The sequence below is a fragment of the Hypanus sabinus genome, chromosome 17, assembly GCF_030144855.1.
Source record: "Hypanus sabinus isolate sHypSab1 chromosome 17, sHypSab1.hap1, whole genome shotgun sequence".
In the NCBI taxonomy this organism is placed as follows: Eukaryota; Metazoa; Chordata; class Chondrichthyes; order Myliobatiformes; family Dasyatidae; genus Hypanus; species Hypanus sabinus.
Genome location: NC_082722.1, coordinates 51,298,925 through 51,317,188, shown reverse-complemented (window position 1 = coordinate 51,317,188; position 18,264 = coordinate 51,298,925). Strand labels below are relative to the sequence as shown.

Sequence of the window (18,264 nt, the reverse complement as noted above, 5' to 3'; positions counted from 1 at the left end):
TCCCTAAGATATTTAATTGGTCTTGATTAGGGCTTCCTGTGGTTCTTTGATGATGTTACTCATTTTCAAGATAGTGTTGAGAACATCCTTGAAATGATTCCTTTGGTAAACTCCTGCTGTGATGGAAACTGACTTGTTTTAAGAGTCTTCTATCAGGAATGTAAATTATGTAACCTGGCTATTGGAGCTAGACAAGTGTAATTGCAGTAAAATTCTGAAAATCTGGTATATAGTTGTTCACAAAGCACAATGGTTTAGCATCTGCCTTACTCATTAACATCAGTAACTAAATGAGTCTATTCTAGTCCAGCCCAAAAAAGCAAGAATTGGTACCTGTGTTAACAAGGTTGGTCCAGAATAGGGGCAGAGCATTTGGTTGGAGCAGGGCACTTCATGTCAAGTGTGTGGATTGAGCCAGGCTTCAGAGTGCCGAAATTTCATTTAAACCATCAGACCACAAGACATAGGAGCAGAATTAGGCCATCTGGCCCATTGAACCTGGTTCACCATTCAATCGTGGCTGATCTTTTTTTTTCTCTCTTCCTCAACCCCAGTTCCTGGCCTTCTCCCCATAACCTTTGATGCCACGCCCACTCAAGAACCTATCAATCTCTGCCTTAAATACACCACAGCTGCATGTGGCAACAAATTCCACAAATTCAGCACCCTTTGGCTAAAGAAATCTCTCCACGTCTCTGTTTTGAAAGAGTGCCCCTCTATCCTGAGGCTGTGCCCCCTTGTCCTAGACTCTCCCACCATGTGGAAACATTCTTTCCACATCTACTCTGTCTAGGCCTTTCAACATTTGAAAGGGTTCAATGAGATCACCCCCCATTCCGAATTCTGGCGCGTACAGACCCAGAGCCGTCAAACGTTCCTCGTATGATAACCCTTTCATTCCTGGAATCATCCTTGTGAAACTCCTCTGGACCCTCTCCAAAGCCAGCTCATCTTTTCAAAGGTGATGGAGGTTTTTATTGATGGAGAGGTCATTTCCAGCAGCCTCAGCGATATCCACATTTAAAAACTTTATCTGTGCAAAGTCAGAGCCCCAATCCATCATGAATAAAAAAATCTTTGTATATTACCATATCATACGAGCGATTACTAACAAGACAGCAGTTCCCCTGCTTTCTTCGAAGTTTGCAAAGGTTTGGTATGTTACCTAAAACTCGGACAAATATCTTTAGATGCGCAGTGGCAAGAATACAGACTGGTTGCACCATGGCTTGATATGGAAACATCAATGCCCTTGAACGGAAAAGCCTACTAAAGTAATGGACATAGCCCAGTCCATGGTAAAGCCCTCCCTACTATTGAGCACATTTATAAGGAGCACTGTCACAGGAATGCAGCATTTATCATCATCAACCCCCAGCATCCAAGCCATTCTATCTTCCTGCTGCTGCTGCTGTCAGGAACGAAGTGCAGGAGCCTCAGGTCCCACACCGCCAGGTTTGGGAAAAGTTATTATCCCTCAGCCCTCAGGGTTTTGAACCAGACGGACTGATTCTACAACCTATGGACCCATTTTTAAGGACTCGACAGCTCATGTTCTAGGTATTTATTATTTACTTTTTTTTGTATTTACAGAATTAATTATCTTTTTGCATTTTGGTGGTTTGTCTATCTTTGTTGTGTTACTTTGTATTTACTGTGAATGTCTGTCAGCAAATGAATCTCAGGGTATTATATGGTAACATATATACAGTGCCTATTAAAGGAATTCATCCCCCACACCCGCTTTGGAAATTGTCATACTTTGTAACATTGAATCACAATGACATAATTTGGCTTTTTTGACATTCATCAGCAGAAAAAGACTCTTTCATGTCAAAGTGAAAACAGATCTCTACAAAGTGATCTAAATTAATTACAAATATAAAACACAAAATAATTGATTGCTTAAGTATTCACCCCCCCCCCTTAAAATGACACACCGAATCTTCACTGAGGCGGCCAATTGGTTTTAGAGGTCACATAATTAGTTAAATGGAGACCTGTGTCCAATCAAGATGCTTCAATTGAATGTAGTGAAACTACACCTGTATCTGGAAGGTCCAACTGCTGGTGAGTTAGTATCCTGGCAAAAACTACACCATGAAGACAAAAGAACACTCCAAACAACTCCATGAAAAAGTTATTGAAAAGCACAGGTCAGGAGATGGATACAAGAAAATTTCCAAGTCTCTGACTAATCCATAGAGTACAGTTAAGATATTCATCAGGAAATAGAATATGGTACAGCTGTAAATCTGTCTAGAACAAGCCATCCTCAAAAACTGAGTGACCGTGCAAGAAGTGAGGGAGGCCACCAAGAGACCTATGACAACTCTGGAGGTGTTACAAACTTCAGTGGCTGAGAAGGGAGATGCTGCACATACAACAGCTGAGTATTTCACCAGACACAGCTTTATGGGAGAGTGTAAAGAAAAAGTCACAGTTGAAAATATACTCATATGAAATCTCTATTAGTGTTTGCCAGAAAGCATATGGGAGATTCTGAAGTCAACTGGAAGATTCTATGGTCAGATGAAACCAAAATTGAGCTTTTTGGCCATCAGACTAAATGCTATATTTGCTGTAAGCCAAACACCACACATCATCAGAAACAGACCATCCCTACCGTGAAGCATGGTGGTGGCTGCATCATGCAACGGGGATGCTTCACTGCCGCAAGCCCTGGAAGGCTTTTGAAGGTAGAGAGTAAAATGAATGCAGCAAAATACAGTGAAATCCTGAAGGAAACCCTGATGCAGTCTGCAAGAGAACTGAGACTTGGTTGAAGATTTGTTTTCCAGCAAGACAATGACCTCAAGCATAAAGCCAAAGCTATGCAGGAATGACTTAAAAGGACAAAGTTAATGTCCTTGAGTAACCAGATCAGAGTCCAGGCCTCAATCCAATTGAGAATTTGTGACTGGACTTGAAAAGGTCCTCCTGATCCCCATGCAATCTGAGAGAGCTTGAACAGTTTTGTAAAGAAGAATGGGGAAAAATTGCGGTGTCCAGATGTGCAAAGCTGATAAGAGACCTATCCACATAGACTCCAGGCTGTAATTGCTGCCAAAGATGCATCTACTAAATACATTGTTTCTTTTCTAATTTTATTTTGGACAAAATTGTTGGTGTTCATGTTGGAATGGCTTCAGGTTTTCACTTATGCATACACTGCGTCTGAAATTTTAACATTTGTCCTGTCGTTTCTCCTTGCAGCGGTCCTTCGCCAAAACAGCTCCACTTGGTTGTGAAAGAAACAACTCAGTTCGAGTGCCCCTCCCTGAGCGGGGCGGAAGGCGCAGGTCAGCAGCCTCTGCGCTGATTGGTCAATCTCTGCCCGGTCTGCATATCCCAGCATCACTGGCGCCATCTCACCCTTTTCCCGCGGCCATTTTTCTGCAGACGGTACGTGTTAGGCGAGAGTTCGAATAAAATCTGACTCCATCGTAATCTTTTGTTGGGCGGTCCGCCTGAACAACGATGCGTAGTGAAACGGGAGAAAACAGACTCTCAATATCCGCGACGATTTTGACCGACAAGTGTGCCTAGAGCCGAGTGGCGGGGTTTCCTTGCATCGGGGCCTAAGGCGGCGGCGGCGGCAGGCGGGTTGTACGGATGATGGGTCCTTACCTCCGGAGGTCTCGGGTGAGCGGGGCCGTGTCGGCCTCTCTTACGGGCGGCGTGGTGCCGCTTCCAAGGGTTGTGGTGAGGAGTTCTAGAGTAGTTTTAGCAAAACTTTGAAAGCATTCATGTCGAGCGCTTCTACGTGGAAAGCCTTAACGTTTCACATCAGTAACCTTTTACCGCCGAAGTTCATTCGGACGTCTGCTTTTCATTGTGGAATTCCTGTTCCGTTCGCTGTGGTTGGAAGTGCCGAGTCGATACCACAATTTTTTTCTTCCTTGTTTCTAGTTTGTTCCCCAGTCAATGCTGCGTCTATAAGCGAGATTAATTGTTCTTTTGGAGGATGTACAATATGGACGTTAAGAGCCTAGGTTGCTGTTCATGAAAGCATTTCAGCGCGTCTTTCACATTCCTGAATGCTTATTCTTATGAAGAATGGCGGAGAATTTCTGCTTGAAATGTACATTCAAGACAATCCTGCCGCCTCTGGTGGGGGGGAATATCTTCTCAATCGTACGTTATATATCTGATCTATTATTTAATTGTTTACTTTTTATTTTAGGTGACTTCACCGTTTAATAAGCAACAATGGCCCCAAGTCGGAATGGGATGATTTTGAACCCTCATTTCCACAAGGATTGGCAGAAGAGGGTCCGTACTTGGTTCAATCAGCCAGCCAGAAAATTACGCAGGTATTCTTAACACCAGTCCATTAAAAAGTGTATTTTTAAAAGGAAGGGAGTAGTAGCTAGGATAGCTTTTGGTTGGATGTACCATTTGTGTACACGTGTTCTGCAGACAGCCTGCGTTACAGACAGCTGTAGAGTAGTGGCATCAAAGACACATGTAGCTCTGGCATTTGCCTTGTAACCTGCAGAGATAAAGACAGGAAAGATTCCAGATGGTTGTACAACTGAACTATTGTGCTCCTGTACAGAATTCCATCCAGAGCAGAGTTGATACAAATTGGAGGTTGCCATTTGTGCTGACTAGCTGCATATCAGGATGAAGTCTGCTGTAGCATGGATTCAGTGTGATCTGATGGCAGGATACTTGATAGTGTGGAGGGGTTTCTGGGGGAAGGGTACATGTCCACAGATCCCTGAAAGTTGCCTTACAGATAGATAGGGTAGTTAAGAAAGCTTATGGGGTGTAAGCTTTCATAAGTCAAGGGATTGAGTTTAAGAGTCGCGATGTAATGATGCAGCTCTAAAAAACTGGTTAGGCCACACTTGGAGCACTGTGTCCTGTTCTGGTCGCCTCACTATAGGAAGGATGGGGAAGCATTGGAAAGGGTACAGAGAAGATTTACCTGGATGCAGCTTGTTTTAGAGAGTATGGATTATGATCAGAGATTAAGGGAGCTAGGACTTTACTCTTTGGCAAGAAGGAGGATGAGAGGAGACATGATAGAGGTGTACAAAATATTAAGAGGAATAGATAGAGTGGGCAGCCAGTGCCTCTTCCCCAGGGCAGCACTGCTCAGTACAAGAGGACATGGCTTTAATGTAAGGGAGGGAAGTTCAAGGGGGATATTAGAGGAAGGTTTTTCACTCGGAGAGAGGTTGGTGTGTGGAATGCACTACCTGAGTCAGTGGTGGAGGCAGATACACTAGTGAAGTTTAAGAGACTATTAGACAGGTATATGGAGAAATTTAATGTGGGGGTTATATGTGAGGCAGGGTTTGAAGTTCGGTGCAACATTGTGGGCCTGTAATGTGCTGTACTGTTCTATGATGGCATACTGAGGTGTGCACAAACGGTGCTGTTGGGAAGAGAGCTTACAGGTGTCAAATAGTGACTGGCAGTCTTCCCCCCCCCCCCCCCCTTTGCTCCTGGACCCTTTGTGTGGTTTCTCCTGAGTTGCATCAGTTTAAGCTAGCAGGTCTATTTTCTCCTTTTCCATTTAACTCTTTCCCTGCATTAATTTATCTGCTGCAGAAACCCTTGTGGTTTTTGTCCATGTTACTCTCATAGCTCCCCATCCCCATATTTTCTACATAAATTTTAAAAGCATTCAAAATGTCACCTAGTTCTAAGTAGTATTGTTTGGGTGTTTAGAAGCAATCTTGGCATGATTAATGCTGGGTGTCAATGAAACGTACTAATTTTGAGAAATTTACTTTGGGGATGCAATTGGATTATTGTGCCAAATATTTTCAAATTTTGAATTGATGCCTAATGAGTTTATAGATTTAAAATTGAGGAATCATACCATTGCAAGATTAGTGAATGGGGCGATAGCCAAGAAATTATTTTAATCAATATTAATAGGCAGTTCAACATTTTTCTACCTGGCTGGGTACTGAAAGAAATTAAAATAACGTAGTCAGCAACTTCAAAGGCCAAAGAATGAAAGTTGTTTTGTCGTCATAGGTGATAGTCCCACAGTCAGATGATGACACTTTCTCCGGAATCTCTGTACATTAATGATGAGTACAGTTGAACCCTTTCTGCTGATGACTGTGTACTATCTTTACTTTTTTTTCTGTAAATACAATAAACTATTATACTTGTTTCCCTTTGGGTAGGTCAGAGAGATGTGGAAGGAAGAAAATTCTTGAATTTGTTATGCACAAGTACATGTATGCATGGGGCAATGTAAAATATTATGCAATGCAATCACAGGTAGATAGCATTGTATAAGATGCATTAACTAGAAAACAAATTACCATCCAATTTTTACTGGAAAGAGCACAATTCGAAGCAAAAATGTCCATTTTCCCATGAGGTTACTAATTAGGGTTATGCTTGGTTAAAGAACTGAATGGTTGAAGGAAACTACTGTTGTTGAACTGTGATGTGGGATTTCAGGTTTCTGTCCAATCATGGCAGTGAGAAAATGGAATGGCCTGGTTGGGGATCTTTGGTTATTACCGTGAGGCAGAGTTTCTAATTGTGGGAGGGATGGGACCATGATGCATTGGGCAGAGTCTGTCACTTTGTAGCCTCTTGCATTCCTGCGCATTCAAATGGCCATATTTGACCGTAATTAACTAGTCACGACAGTACAGAAATTTATATGTTTGACAGCTGAGCCTCCTAAGAAAGCAAAAATGCTGGTGCGCCTTGTTAGTGGGTCTATATGTTGGACCAGGACAAATTATCCAATATATTAACACCCATGAATTTTAAAGCTGCAGATTCCACTGATTACGTAGACTAGCCTGGTGCATGTCTGCTTTTCTTAAGATGGGAATCAACTCTTTAATGTCTGAATTCTGTGTTTTTTGCTTTGAGCAATTGTAATAGAATGCTCTAACATCTGTTAATAGACGGAAGGCACGGCAAGCTAAAGCGCGTCGCATTGCTCCACGACCAGTTGCTGGCCCCCTTCGACCAGTTGTTAGATGTCCCACTGTAAGGTATCACACTAAAGTACGTGCTGGACGAGGCTTCAGCTTGGAAGAATTAAAGGTAATTTTTTAAGCCATATTGGTATTAAAGATTGAACTGGTCTGAAAAAAATACATAAATGAAAAGGGTTGGATTTCCACTTTTTTGCTTTGGTGCAGAGGGGTTGTGGTCCAGCAAATTTGAGTTTTGTGTGTAATTAAAAGAAAAGACTAACGAGATCTAATACTGTATATAATTTGGCTGTTCATATGGGGTCTTTTTAAACTTCTTGTAAAGTTACTATTTACATGTTTCTCATCTTCAAGGTTCAAAGTAAAATTTATCAGAGTGGGCATGTCACCACAGACAACTGAGATTCTAATATGTGTTTTTGGACATAATAGGCAGCGGGCATCAACAGGAGAGTGGCACGTACTATTGGTATTGCGGTTGATTATAGACGTCGCAACAAGTCAACAGAATCTATTCAGTGTAATGTTCAGCGTCTAAAAGAATATCGCTCTAAGTTGATCATCTTCCCAAGAAAGATTTCTGCACCCAAGAAGGGAGATTCCTCAGTAAGTGCATTTAAAGTGTTTAGGTCCTGAATTCTGGGGGAGCTTATGAAGCAATTGATATTAAATTTTCTGGTTGTCTGTACCATAATTAGATTTCAAATGGAATAGTGTCTAGATTTTTTCAAATAATTGTATGAGTTACTTTTGGAGAGCTAAAGAATTAAAGCCAGGGAAAGGTTAGGTGTATCTTTGGGCATCTCTGTAACTGGCAGATTAGCAGCTATGACTGTGTTCTAGATATTGCAGTTTGGTACACAAGTTTAATCAATTTAGAAGATTAACCTTGTACTGCAAGTAAAAGCTTGGAAACACAAAACCTACGGCACAATACAGGCCCTTCGGCCCACAAAGCTCTGCTAAACATGTCCTTAGAATTACCGAGGCTTTACCCATTGCCCTCTATTTTTCTAAGCTCCACGTAGCCATCCAGGAGTATCTTAAAAGACCCTATTGTTTCCGCTTCCACCACCGCCGGCAGCCCATTCCACGCCCTCACCACTCTGTGTTTAAAAAAATCTACTTAACCTCTGACATCCCCTCTATCTACTTAAAAACACCTTAAAACTATGCCCTCTTGTACTAGCCACTTCAGCCCTGGGGAGAAGCCTCTGACTATCCACACGATCAATGCCTCTCATTATCTTGTACACCCCTGCCAGGTCTCACCTCATCCTCCATATTCTCATAAAGCATGCTCTCCCTAATCCAGGCAACTTCCTTGTGAATCTCCTTTTACCCTTTCAGTGGTTTCCACGTCATTCATGTAGTGAGGCAACCAGAATTGTGCACAGTATTCCCAAATGGGGTCTGACCAGGGTCCTGTATAGCTGCAACATTACCTCTCAGTTCTTAAACTCAATCCCACAATTGATGAAGGCCAATGCATCGTGTGCCACCTTAACCACACAGTCAACCTGCGTAGTAGCTTAGAGTGTCCTATGGAGTTCGACCCCAAGATCCCTCTGATCCTCCACACTGCCACCATTAATACTATATTCGGCCATCATATTTGACCTACCAAAATGAACCACCTTGGATTACTAAGTGACTTCATGATTTCATTCCTTTTGGGGGTGTGGTTAACAAAATGCCTCAAGTCATTCAAGTTTTAATGTTTGTTAATTATGTGTGCAGAAGTTCATCCCTTTGTACATGATGAGAGGCAGGAGAGTGAAAGACAAGTGTAATGAAATGGCAACACACACAAAATGCTGGTAGAACACAGCAGGCTAAGCAGCATCTATAGGGAGAAGTGCTGTCGACGTTTTGGGCCGAGACCCTTCGTCAGGACTACCCGAAAGGAAAGATAGTAAGCTTTGAAAGTAGTGGGGGGGTGGGGAAATGCGAAATGACAGGAGAAGACCGGGAGGGGGTGGGATGAAGCCAAGAGCTGGAAAGGTGATTGGTGAAAGTGATACAGAGCTGGAGAAGGGAAAGGATCATGGGACGGGAGACCTTGGGAGAAAGAAAGGAGTGGGGGGAGCACCAGAGGGAGATGGAGAACAGGCAAACAACTAAATATGTCAGGGATGGGGTAAGAAGGTGAGGAGGGGCATTAACAGAAGTTAGAGAAGTCAATGTTCATGTCATCAGGTTGGAGGCTACCCAGCCGGTATATAAGGTGTTGTTCCTCCAACCTGAATTTGGATTCATTTTGACAATAGAGGAGGCCATGGATAGACATATCAGAATGGGAATGGGACGTGAAATTAAAATGTGGCCACTGGGAGATCCTGCTTTTTCTGGCAGACCGAGCGTAGGTGTTCCGCGAAACGGTCTCCCAGTCTGCGTTGGGTCTCACCAATATATAAAAGGCCACACTGGGAGCACCGGACGCAGTATACCACATCAGCTGACTCACAGGTGAAGTGTCGCCTCACCTGGAAGGACTGCCTGGTACCCTGAATGGTGGTAAGGGAGGAAGTGTAAGGGCAGGTGTAGCACTTGTTCCGCTTACAAGGATAAGTGCCAGGAGGGAGATCGGTGGGAAGGGATAGGGGGGACGAGTGGACAAGGGAGTCGCATAGGGAGTGATCCCTGTGAAAAGCAGAAAGAGGGTGAGAGGGAAAAATGTGTTTGGTAGTGTGATCCTGTTGGAGGTGGTGGAAGTTACTGAGAATTATATGGTGGACCTGGAGGCTGGTGGTGTGGTAGGTAAGGACAAGGGGAACCCTATCCCGAGTGGGGTGGCGGGTGGATGGGGTGAGGGCAGATGTGCAGGAAATGGGAGAGATGCATTTGATGGTGGACGAAGGGAAGCCCTTTTGTTTAAAAAAGGAAGACATCTTCGTCCTGGAAAGAAAAGCTTCATCCTGAGAGCAGATGCGGTGAAGACGGAGGAATTATGAGAAGGGGGTAGTCTTTTTGCAAGAGACAGGGTGGGAAGAGGAATAGTCCAGGTAGCTGTGAGAGTCTGTAGGCTTATAGTAAATATCAGTAGATAGGCCGTCTCCAGAGACAGAAAGATCAAGAAAGGGGAGGGAGGTGTCGGAAATGGACCAGGTAAATTTGAGGGCAGGGTGAAAGTTGGAGGCAAAGTTAATGAAGTCGACGAGTTCAAGAGGCAGCGCCAATGCAGTCGTCGATGTAGCGAAGGAAAAGAGGGGGATGGATACTGGTAATGAAATGGGTTGCAGTGCAGGATTAGGAAATTAGGTAGTCTTAGCTGGAGTTTATTAATGGTTAGACAATGAGTTCCAAAACTGGTAACTAATTTGTTACATTACCTATGGATTGAAAAGGGTTATTTTGGGTCTGTCTCAGAAGAGGTGGACAAAAGTATTAAGTACCTAGCACCTTGATAAAGGAAGATTTAATTTTGTATTTGAATTCTTTTTTTCCTGGATTATACCTAGTATTGGGAATGTGGAATACATTCCAAAATATTTACATACAGAAACAGAGCAGATAGGAATCCTAGCAATGATTATTTGGGTCTGGAGTTAGTTTTGGTGGTAATATGAACTTGTATATGCTGACCAGTAATTATTAGAGAAAATACTAAATACTGTGCCTTGAGTTAAAGTTGTATCTCCAGTCAAATGATGATATTTCTCCGGAATCTCTGTACATTTTGTGATGAATTTCATTGAACCCTTTTCCATCTGATGACTGAAGTACCTAATTTTATTTCAGTTGTGCTTTTATTTAATGGCATTTGTTAATGCAAATTTCTTTTCCACAGGCTGAAGAAATTAAAGTGGCAACTCAGCTAACTGGACCCGTCATGCCAATCAAGAATGTGAGTAATTACTTCTGTATTTTTAAAAAAATGCTCAAGTTTCAGTTGATTATTTGCCAGCTCCTAAACAGACTGCGGGAATGCAGTCTGGATGCTGATAAAGGTACATTGCCTTTCAACCTAGCTGAGTGAATTAGAAAAGATTATAAAGAGAAAGGCATATCTTTATCTTTTTTCTTTTTGGGGGAGCTTGTGGATTTAATTATTTAGGTACAAGTTTATTCCATTACAGTAGTGCGGATGCTTCAGTGTCTTGTTTTCAGTGGATTAAGACCCTCTGTTAATTTAGCCTATATAAATGTAAAATATTGTGAATACACAACTAGTATCAAAACTGCTAATTCTGGTTACATTTCTTTAAATGGTAACTTGTTTGAAAGTGCTGAGGTGTGAGGTATCCTGCACCTTAGACACTTCCTCTGGGAGAATTGAGGATTTCCTTTTTGCTTCTTCCATTTTGAGTAACTGGACTTCAGCTGAGGTAGATTATTCAGGAAACTCATTTGGCAGATTGGAATTGGAAATTGAAAAATGTAACTTTGCAAATTATGGTAATATTCAGTTTGGAGTCAGAAAATTCAAATTGAGTTGCTTTACATTAGTCTAGGTTTGTCCATGTGCTATGTGCTTTTGTAGAATTGCAAACTTGTATGTATAGCATATTTATGGAAATTATTTTGCTTTCCAGGTGTACAAGAAGGAGAAAGCTAGGGTAATCTCAGAGGATGAGAAGAATTTCAAGGCCTTTGCAAGTCTTCGTATGGCCCGAGCAAATGCCCGTTTGTTTGGAATCCGTGCCAAGCGAGCAAAGGAGGCAGCGGAGCAAGATATTGAGAAAAAGAAATAAAAATTTTAAAAAATTGAACTTTTACATATAGAGCTCACGGGAAATAAATTGTCATTCTTCACAACGCAGCATTCAGTTTCTCTTTCAAGGATATTTGATATATTCTGGTCTGTGATGGTGGACATTTCTAATGACTTGATGATCTTGGTGTGTGTGTGTGTTACTAGAGTAGGGGGAAACTTTGCTATACGTAAACAAAAATTGAAGAACTAGGCAAAGCATTATGAAGGTTCTGTTAACTGGAAAGGAGCAGCATCACGCATGGCTTTGGCATAACACTTCTAGTCCCAGTCCCAGTCTGAGACGTGCACAGCAAAAAACTGAGTTCAGTGGGTTTTTAGAACTTGAAAAGAATGAGCTGTAAATGATCAATGAGACCATTGAGTAAGAATTTATGTGTTCTCCCGCTCCAGAGGGTTTTAAAATTTATTTAAAAAATGTAACAAACCTACTTCAATTGCAAGAAAGTTTGTGAATCCTGGTTTTCTGCCTTAATTGCCCATAAAATGTGGTGTGGTCTTCATCTAAATCTCAATAAGACAGGCACAATCTGCCAAAATAAACACAGTTGTACTCATGTCTTTATTGAACATGTTTAATCATTCACAGTCCAGGCTGAAAAAAGTATGTGAACCCTTGTATTTATAACTGGTAGAACCAGCCTTTAGCAGCAATAACCACCGCCTGTAGCTACTGATCAGACTTGTACAATGGTGAAAGGAAGTTTAGACCATTCTTCCATACAAAACTGCTTCAGTTCATAAATATTAATGGAGCATTTTGCATGAACAGCCCTCTTCAGGTCATATCACAACATCTCAGTTGGGTTACGGTCTGGACTCTGACTTGGCCATTCCAAAACATGGTTACTTTTAAACCATTCTCTCCATCTACTTTCTTTTGCATAATTGTTGCATCATCCAACTTGTATTAAGCTTCAGGTGACAGTTTGCTACCCTAGCTTTCTGTAAAATGTGCAAGCTATTTAGCCTGAGGCAGTAAAGCAGTTCCAACCATGCTGCCCCTAACATCATGTTTCATAGTTGGGATGAATTGGTTGTTGATGTGCATTGCCCTTTTCCCTCCAAACATAGTGTGCGTTTCTGCCAAAAAGTTCAACTTCTGTCTCGTCTGTCCACAGAACATTGTCTCAGAAGTGTGGAGCATCTAGGTGGTCTTTTTCAAACTACAGCAATGAGTGGTTTCCTCCATGGTGGCCTTTCAAGATAATCATTCTTGTTCAGTGCTCTTTTTAAAGTGGTCAGAGGAATGGAGATGATAGTGAGGTCCAGAGATTTCTGCAGGTCTTTTTTCCACTTTGTGTTGCATATTATGTTGGTGTGGTCTTCACAGGATGCCCACTCCTAGAGAGAGTAGCAACAGTACTGAAGTGCCTCCATTTGTTGACCATCTCTTACTGTGGACTGACTAACACTCGGGTCTTTAAAAATGCTTTTGTAGCCTTTACCAGCTTATCTACATTTCCTCTAATAGGGACCTCCAAAAAGTTGTTTTGATTTAGGCATGGTGCACATAAACATCTTTCTTGAGAAGAGTGGGCTCATAAATAACCTGACTCTGTGTGCCTTTGTTATAGGGCAGGGCACATTCTCAACCCACACCTCCAATTGCATTGATTCCAAATATATTTCTGTAGAAGGTTGACCACAATTGTGTTATTTAGGCAGATTGTGTTGACCACATTTTATGAGTAATTAATGCAGATAGCTAGGTGATTGCAAAAGGTTCACAAACATTTTCTTGCAACTTTAAATATTTGTGTACAGCTGTCATGAATAGAGTTGCACTGTCAACAAATGGGTTTTCTCTGGATACTGTACTCCAGTTCTGTCTGAGAGACGTGCACAATTGGAGATCAGTCAGCTCCCATAAGGTGCTGTAATTCTGTAGGTAAGTATAGAATCTGAGAATGAGAACTGTAGGCTATATAGTTACCTGATGGTGTGGGGTTGAGATTGGTCCTGTTCCTTTGCTGTATAAACAATGCAATATATTAATTTCTAAAGCATGCTCTCACTCGCAGAACAAATCGGGTTGCATGTTTCAAAATGCAGCTTCCATCATTTGGGGAAACCCCCAAGTAGCTCCCATTTCCTGCTTCAGTACATGGTAGGTTTGTAGATAAAATATTCTCTAAAACAGCAGAGAAACTTTTCAGTTACAATAGGCCCCACTACTATGTGTAATATCTCAACGCTGCTAAAGTTTTGTCAAAAATTTGTGAGGAATGTCAAAAGTGGAAAATGATAAGGAGATGTGTTCCAAGCATCTGGTTTACATGGGCAAAAGCTAATGACATTTAAATAGAACCTGCAATCACATGAACATGAATAATTTTAGTTTATTACATGTCGTTTATCAAGCCCACAGTTCCTATTCAAACTTGGTCATTGATGCAAATGCATTTCACTATGTTTCATTGTGCATGTGACAAATAAGCTTAATCTAACCCAATCTGAGTCCTTCCTTAAATGGAGGTCAGTACAGAACACCCCAGATGTAAATAGCCCAAATACTTATAAAAATGGGCATAACTCTAACAGTGATAGTGTTTACCAAAACTAAACATTTCACCATTTGATGAGATATGTTTTTACCCTGACTACTTGTCTAACCTGCGACTGATTATCACCATCAATTTTATAATTCTCCAGATTAAGAGCAGGCCAATAACTAACCAGGTTAAGTCAGGAAAGCCATAAGAGAAGAGATATCTGCAGACAGAGACTGATTAAAGGTCTCAAACAGAAAGATCAGCTTTCCTTTTCCTCCAGATGTTGCTCAGACTGCATAATTCCTCCAGCAATTTACTTTTACTTTATAATAGATCGTTACAATTTTCTTTGTAAGAACCTGGGAAAAGTTGATCAGAATGTGGGCAATAAAAATAGTGGAATAAGTGTAGAATTGTTAAAATAAGTGGTGGATGGCCAATGGTCTGAAGGATCCATTTCTATGCTCTATTTGTCCAGGAAAATGTCTGTTTTCTCTCATTTGGATTGGTCAAGAGTTCTGCTAACCAAATCCTCTCACCATCACGCTCACTAATATGTTGTTTAACTAGAATCCATTTAATCGCCATCTCTAATTTCAAATTCTTGTCCTGACATAGGTGCATCACTTCAACTCTGATCTCTTGTTAGAGAATGTTAAAAGATATGAAACCAACCCAGCTTGGTCTAATATGAACAGTGGAACACATTACCGGAGCTAAGTAGCCTGCCTTTGATACTACTAACATTTTTGGGACACAGCAGGAAAATTGCTTCCATTATTCCATAACTTTGCAATGTGACAAATGATGTTAACCCACACTAAGACCACCCTGATATTCCACCTTTGAATATTTTTATTTCTCAAGAAAATTATGAACTAGCTGTGGTATTCATGCAATATCACTTCACTTCAGGATTGAAACAACCTAGGGGTTTAAATTCCCTGCCACGAAGGTCTCCTGATATGTGGTGGAGACTAAAATTTACAATTACAACCAAACTTAGACTCTTCCAATAGAAAAAACCTATGAAAAAATCCTTACATAGGATTTTGAGGATGTTGGTTTAATTGATATATGGAGGAACCTTTTCCCCGACAGAAGGAATTACACTCATTATTCTGCTCCCCGTTCTGTATATACACGAATAGACTATTTCATAACATTTGAAAAAGACAAAGACAAAATAAACACCTGTGGAATTGGGACAATAGATGTAAGTGACCATGCACCTATATATTTATCTGTTGATTTTGACCTACAACCAAAGAATACTATTTGGAAACTAAATTCAAGCCTACTCAATGATCCGTACTTTAAGGAACAAAATACAAAAGAAATTGGTCTCTACTTAGAATTTAATGATAATGGAGAGGTTTCACCTCCCATTTTATGGGATACTCTGAAGGCAGTCTTAAGAGGGAAAATTAGAACGATAACTTCATATAAGAAAAAAATAAAGGAATAAATCATTAGAGGAATTACAAAATAGGCTGAAGGAACTAGAGAAAAAACATTGAATTTGGCACAGGATACATTAGGGGAAATTTTAAAAAAATAGAAATGAATTTAATAGTTTGGCTATGCAAGAAATCAGGAAAAAATTATTGTTTCTGAAACAGAGACATTATGAAAGTGGATCAAAGTTTATGAAAATACTGGCATGGAAACTGAAAAAAAAAGATAGCAGAAAATACAATTCATAGAATTAGGGACCCAAGAATGAAAATGATAAAAAATAAGCTGAGTGAAATTCAAGAAGCGTTTGAAGAGTTTTACAAAACTCTATATTCCAAACTTCCAGGGCATAACCCAAATTGACACCTTCTTGAATTCTCTAGAGTTAACCACTTTAAGCGAAGAACAAAATAGAACGATGACTGCTGACATAACTGAAGCTGAACTAAAAGCTGCAGTTAGTAGGCTTAAATTAAGCAAGTCACCAGGATCAGATAGGTATACAGCAGAATGGTACAAAGAATTTAAAAATGAGTTAATTCCTGTTTTACTCCCCACACTGAACTGGGCTCTAAAAAAGGCACAAATGCCACCCAGTTGGAAGGAAGCAATAACTTCAGCTATACCAAAAGAAGGCAAGGATAAAATGGAATGTGGGTCATTTAGACCAATATCCATTCTTAATGTAGATTATAGATCATTTACCTCCATCATAGCCAAACGATTAGAGGAGTTTCTGATATGTAACGATCAGACAGGTTTTATAGGACAATGTCAAACACAAGACAATATATGAAGGACACTTCACATTATGGATCATATACAAAAAAATAAAATCGAAGCAATAGTGAAAAGCATGGGCGCCGAAAAGGCATTTGATTCGGTTAATTGGAATTTTCTTTACAGATTTTTGCATAGATTTGGTTTCCAAGACACAATTATTAAAACTATACAGACACTATATGACAACCCTACTGCTAGGATTAAAATCAATGGATATTTATCAAATAGCCTTACCCTAGAAAGGGGCATGAGACAGGGTTGTGCATGGTCACTGCTACTCTTTGCATTATATCTGGAACCATTAGCTCAATACATCAGACAAAATGAAGATATCAGGGAATTACTATTAAAGGGACAGAGCATAAATTGGCTTGTTACGTGGATGACATTTTGATCTATCTAGGGCAACCAACATACTCTTTATCTAAATTGATGCAATTCTTTGAACAATATGGTCAATTATCAGGATACAAGATCAACATAGATAAAACCCAATTACTTTCATATTACTATAGCCCACCAAGAGAAATTGAAAGTAAATATCCCTGGGCATGGCAAACAGAGTCTTTCAAATATTTGGGTATCGTTATGCCAAAAGATTTGGCAAAATTATCAGAATGTAATTATCAGCCTTTATATAAAAAAATTAAGGAAGATATGGCAAGATGGAACCTGATTCCTTTTTTCAGTCTCAGTTCAAGGATTGAGTCTATTAAAATGAATATACTGCCCAGGCTGTTACATCTCTTTCAGACCCTGCCAATAGAGATTAATCAAAATCAATTCAATGAATGAAGCAAGATGTTATCAAGGTATATTTGGCAGGGTAAAAGGCCTAGAGTTAGTCTCAAAACTTTGAAATTACCAGAAGAAAAGGGGGGGATGGGGCCTACCTTGTCTTAGAGATTATTATTTTGCATCACAGTTGAGAGCTGTGATATGTTGGTGCAACCCAGCATATGACGTTCAATGGAAAAACATTGAGGAGAGGGTATTTCCCATCCCCATACAAGCAATTTTGGCTGATAACAACCTGCAAAGGTACATAAATACTATTGATAACCCATGGGTGAAATTGACTCTTAAAATATGGAAAACTACTATAAAAGAATATAATCTAGAGGGAGATATTGCAATTCTTAAATGGTGTGCATATGACTCGGATTTTACACCAAATAAATTGGATGCTAGATTTAAGGACTGGACAGCTGAAGGAATAACAGTTCTTTGCAACATAATGAAAGAAGGAACACTGTTCTGTTTTGAAATGCTTAAAGAGAAACACTTATTAGAAAAACAAGATTTTTATGGATATTTACAGATGTTAATAAGACGCTTAAAAATGAAACCAAGGCAAGTGCATGCTTGATAGAGCTATTTAGAAAAGCATATAATTCAGATAATGTTAGTAGAATCATTTCAAGCATGTATGAGGGATTGTCAAATCTTAAAACACATTTGACTTCATACATTAAAACAAAATGGAAGGAAGGAGGGATAATTATATCTGAGGAAGAATGGACAATAATATGGAGGTATCAATGGAAGTGTACCAGTTCACAGAAATGGAGGGAGTTTGGATGGAAAAACTTGATAAGATATTTTATTACACCTTCTCAGAAATCCCATTATGATGGTAACCTCCCTGTTTGCTGGAGAAATTGTGGAAATCAAAGTGCCAATCTTTATCATATTTTTTGGGACTGCCCTGTTATCAAAGACTATTGGAGGGGGATACACAATGCCCTACAAGACATCTTTAAATGTGAAATACCCTTGGAGAGTAAGACCATATATTTTGGATATATACCTCAAGAGTGGTTGGAAAGAGATAAATATTTAATGAATATACTGTTGGTGGCTGGTAAAAAGACTCTTACCA

At 40.2% G+C, this 18,264-nt stretch overlaps 1 protein-coding gene and 2 non-coding genes across 3 annotated transcripts; all 3 read left to right on the top strand.

Moving 5' to 3' along the window:
• Positions 1-3,256: 3,256 nt before the first annotated feature.
• On the top strand, positions 3,257-11,690 carry rpl13 (ribosomal protein L13). The gene is made up of 6 exons (XM_059993041.1): positions 3,257-3,405; positions 4,187-4,316; positions 6,900-7,041; positions 7,365-7,538; positions 10,723-10,779; positions 11,468-11,690. The coding sequence occupies exons 2-6, from the start codon at positions 4,213-4,215 to the stop codon at positions 11,624-11,626; spliced, it is 636 nt and encodes a 211-aa protein (XP_059849024.1). The 5' UTR covers positions 3,257-3,405; positions 4,187-4,212; the 3' UTR covers positions 11,627-11,690.
• On the top strand, positions 6,021-6,102 carry LOC132407227 (small nucleolar RNA MBII-202). Its single transcript, XR_009516414.1, has one exon. It is a non-coding gene; the product is annotated as a small nucleolar RNA MBII-202 (small nucleolar RNA).
• LOC132407226 (small nucleolar RNA MBII-202) lies at positions 10,581-10,664 on the top strand. Its single transcript, XR_009516413.1, has one exon. It is a non-coding gene; the product is annotated as a small nucleolar RNA MBII-202 (small nucleolar RNA).
• Positions 11,691-18,264: the final 6,574 nt, after the last annotated feature.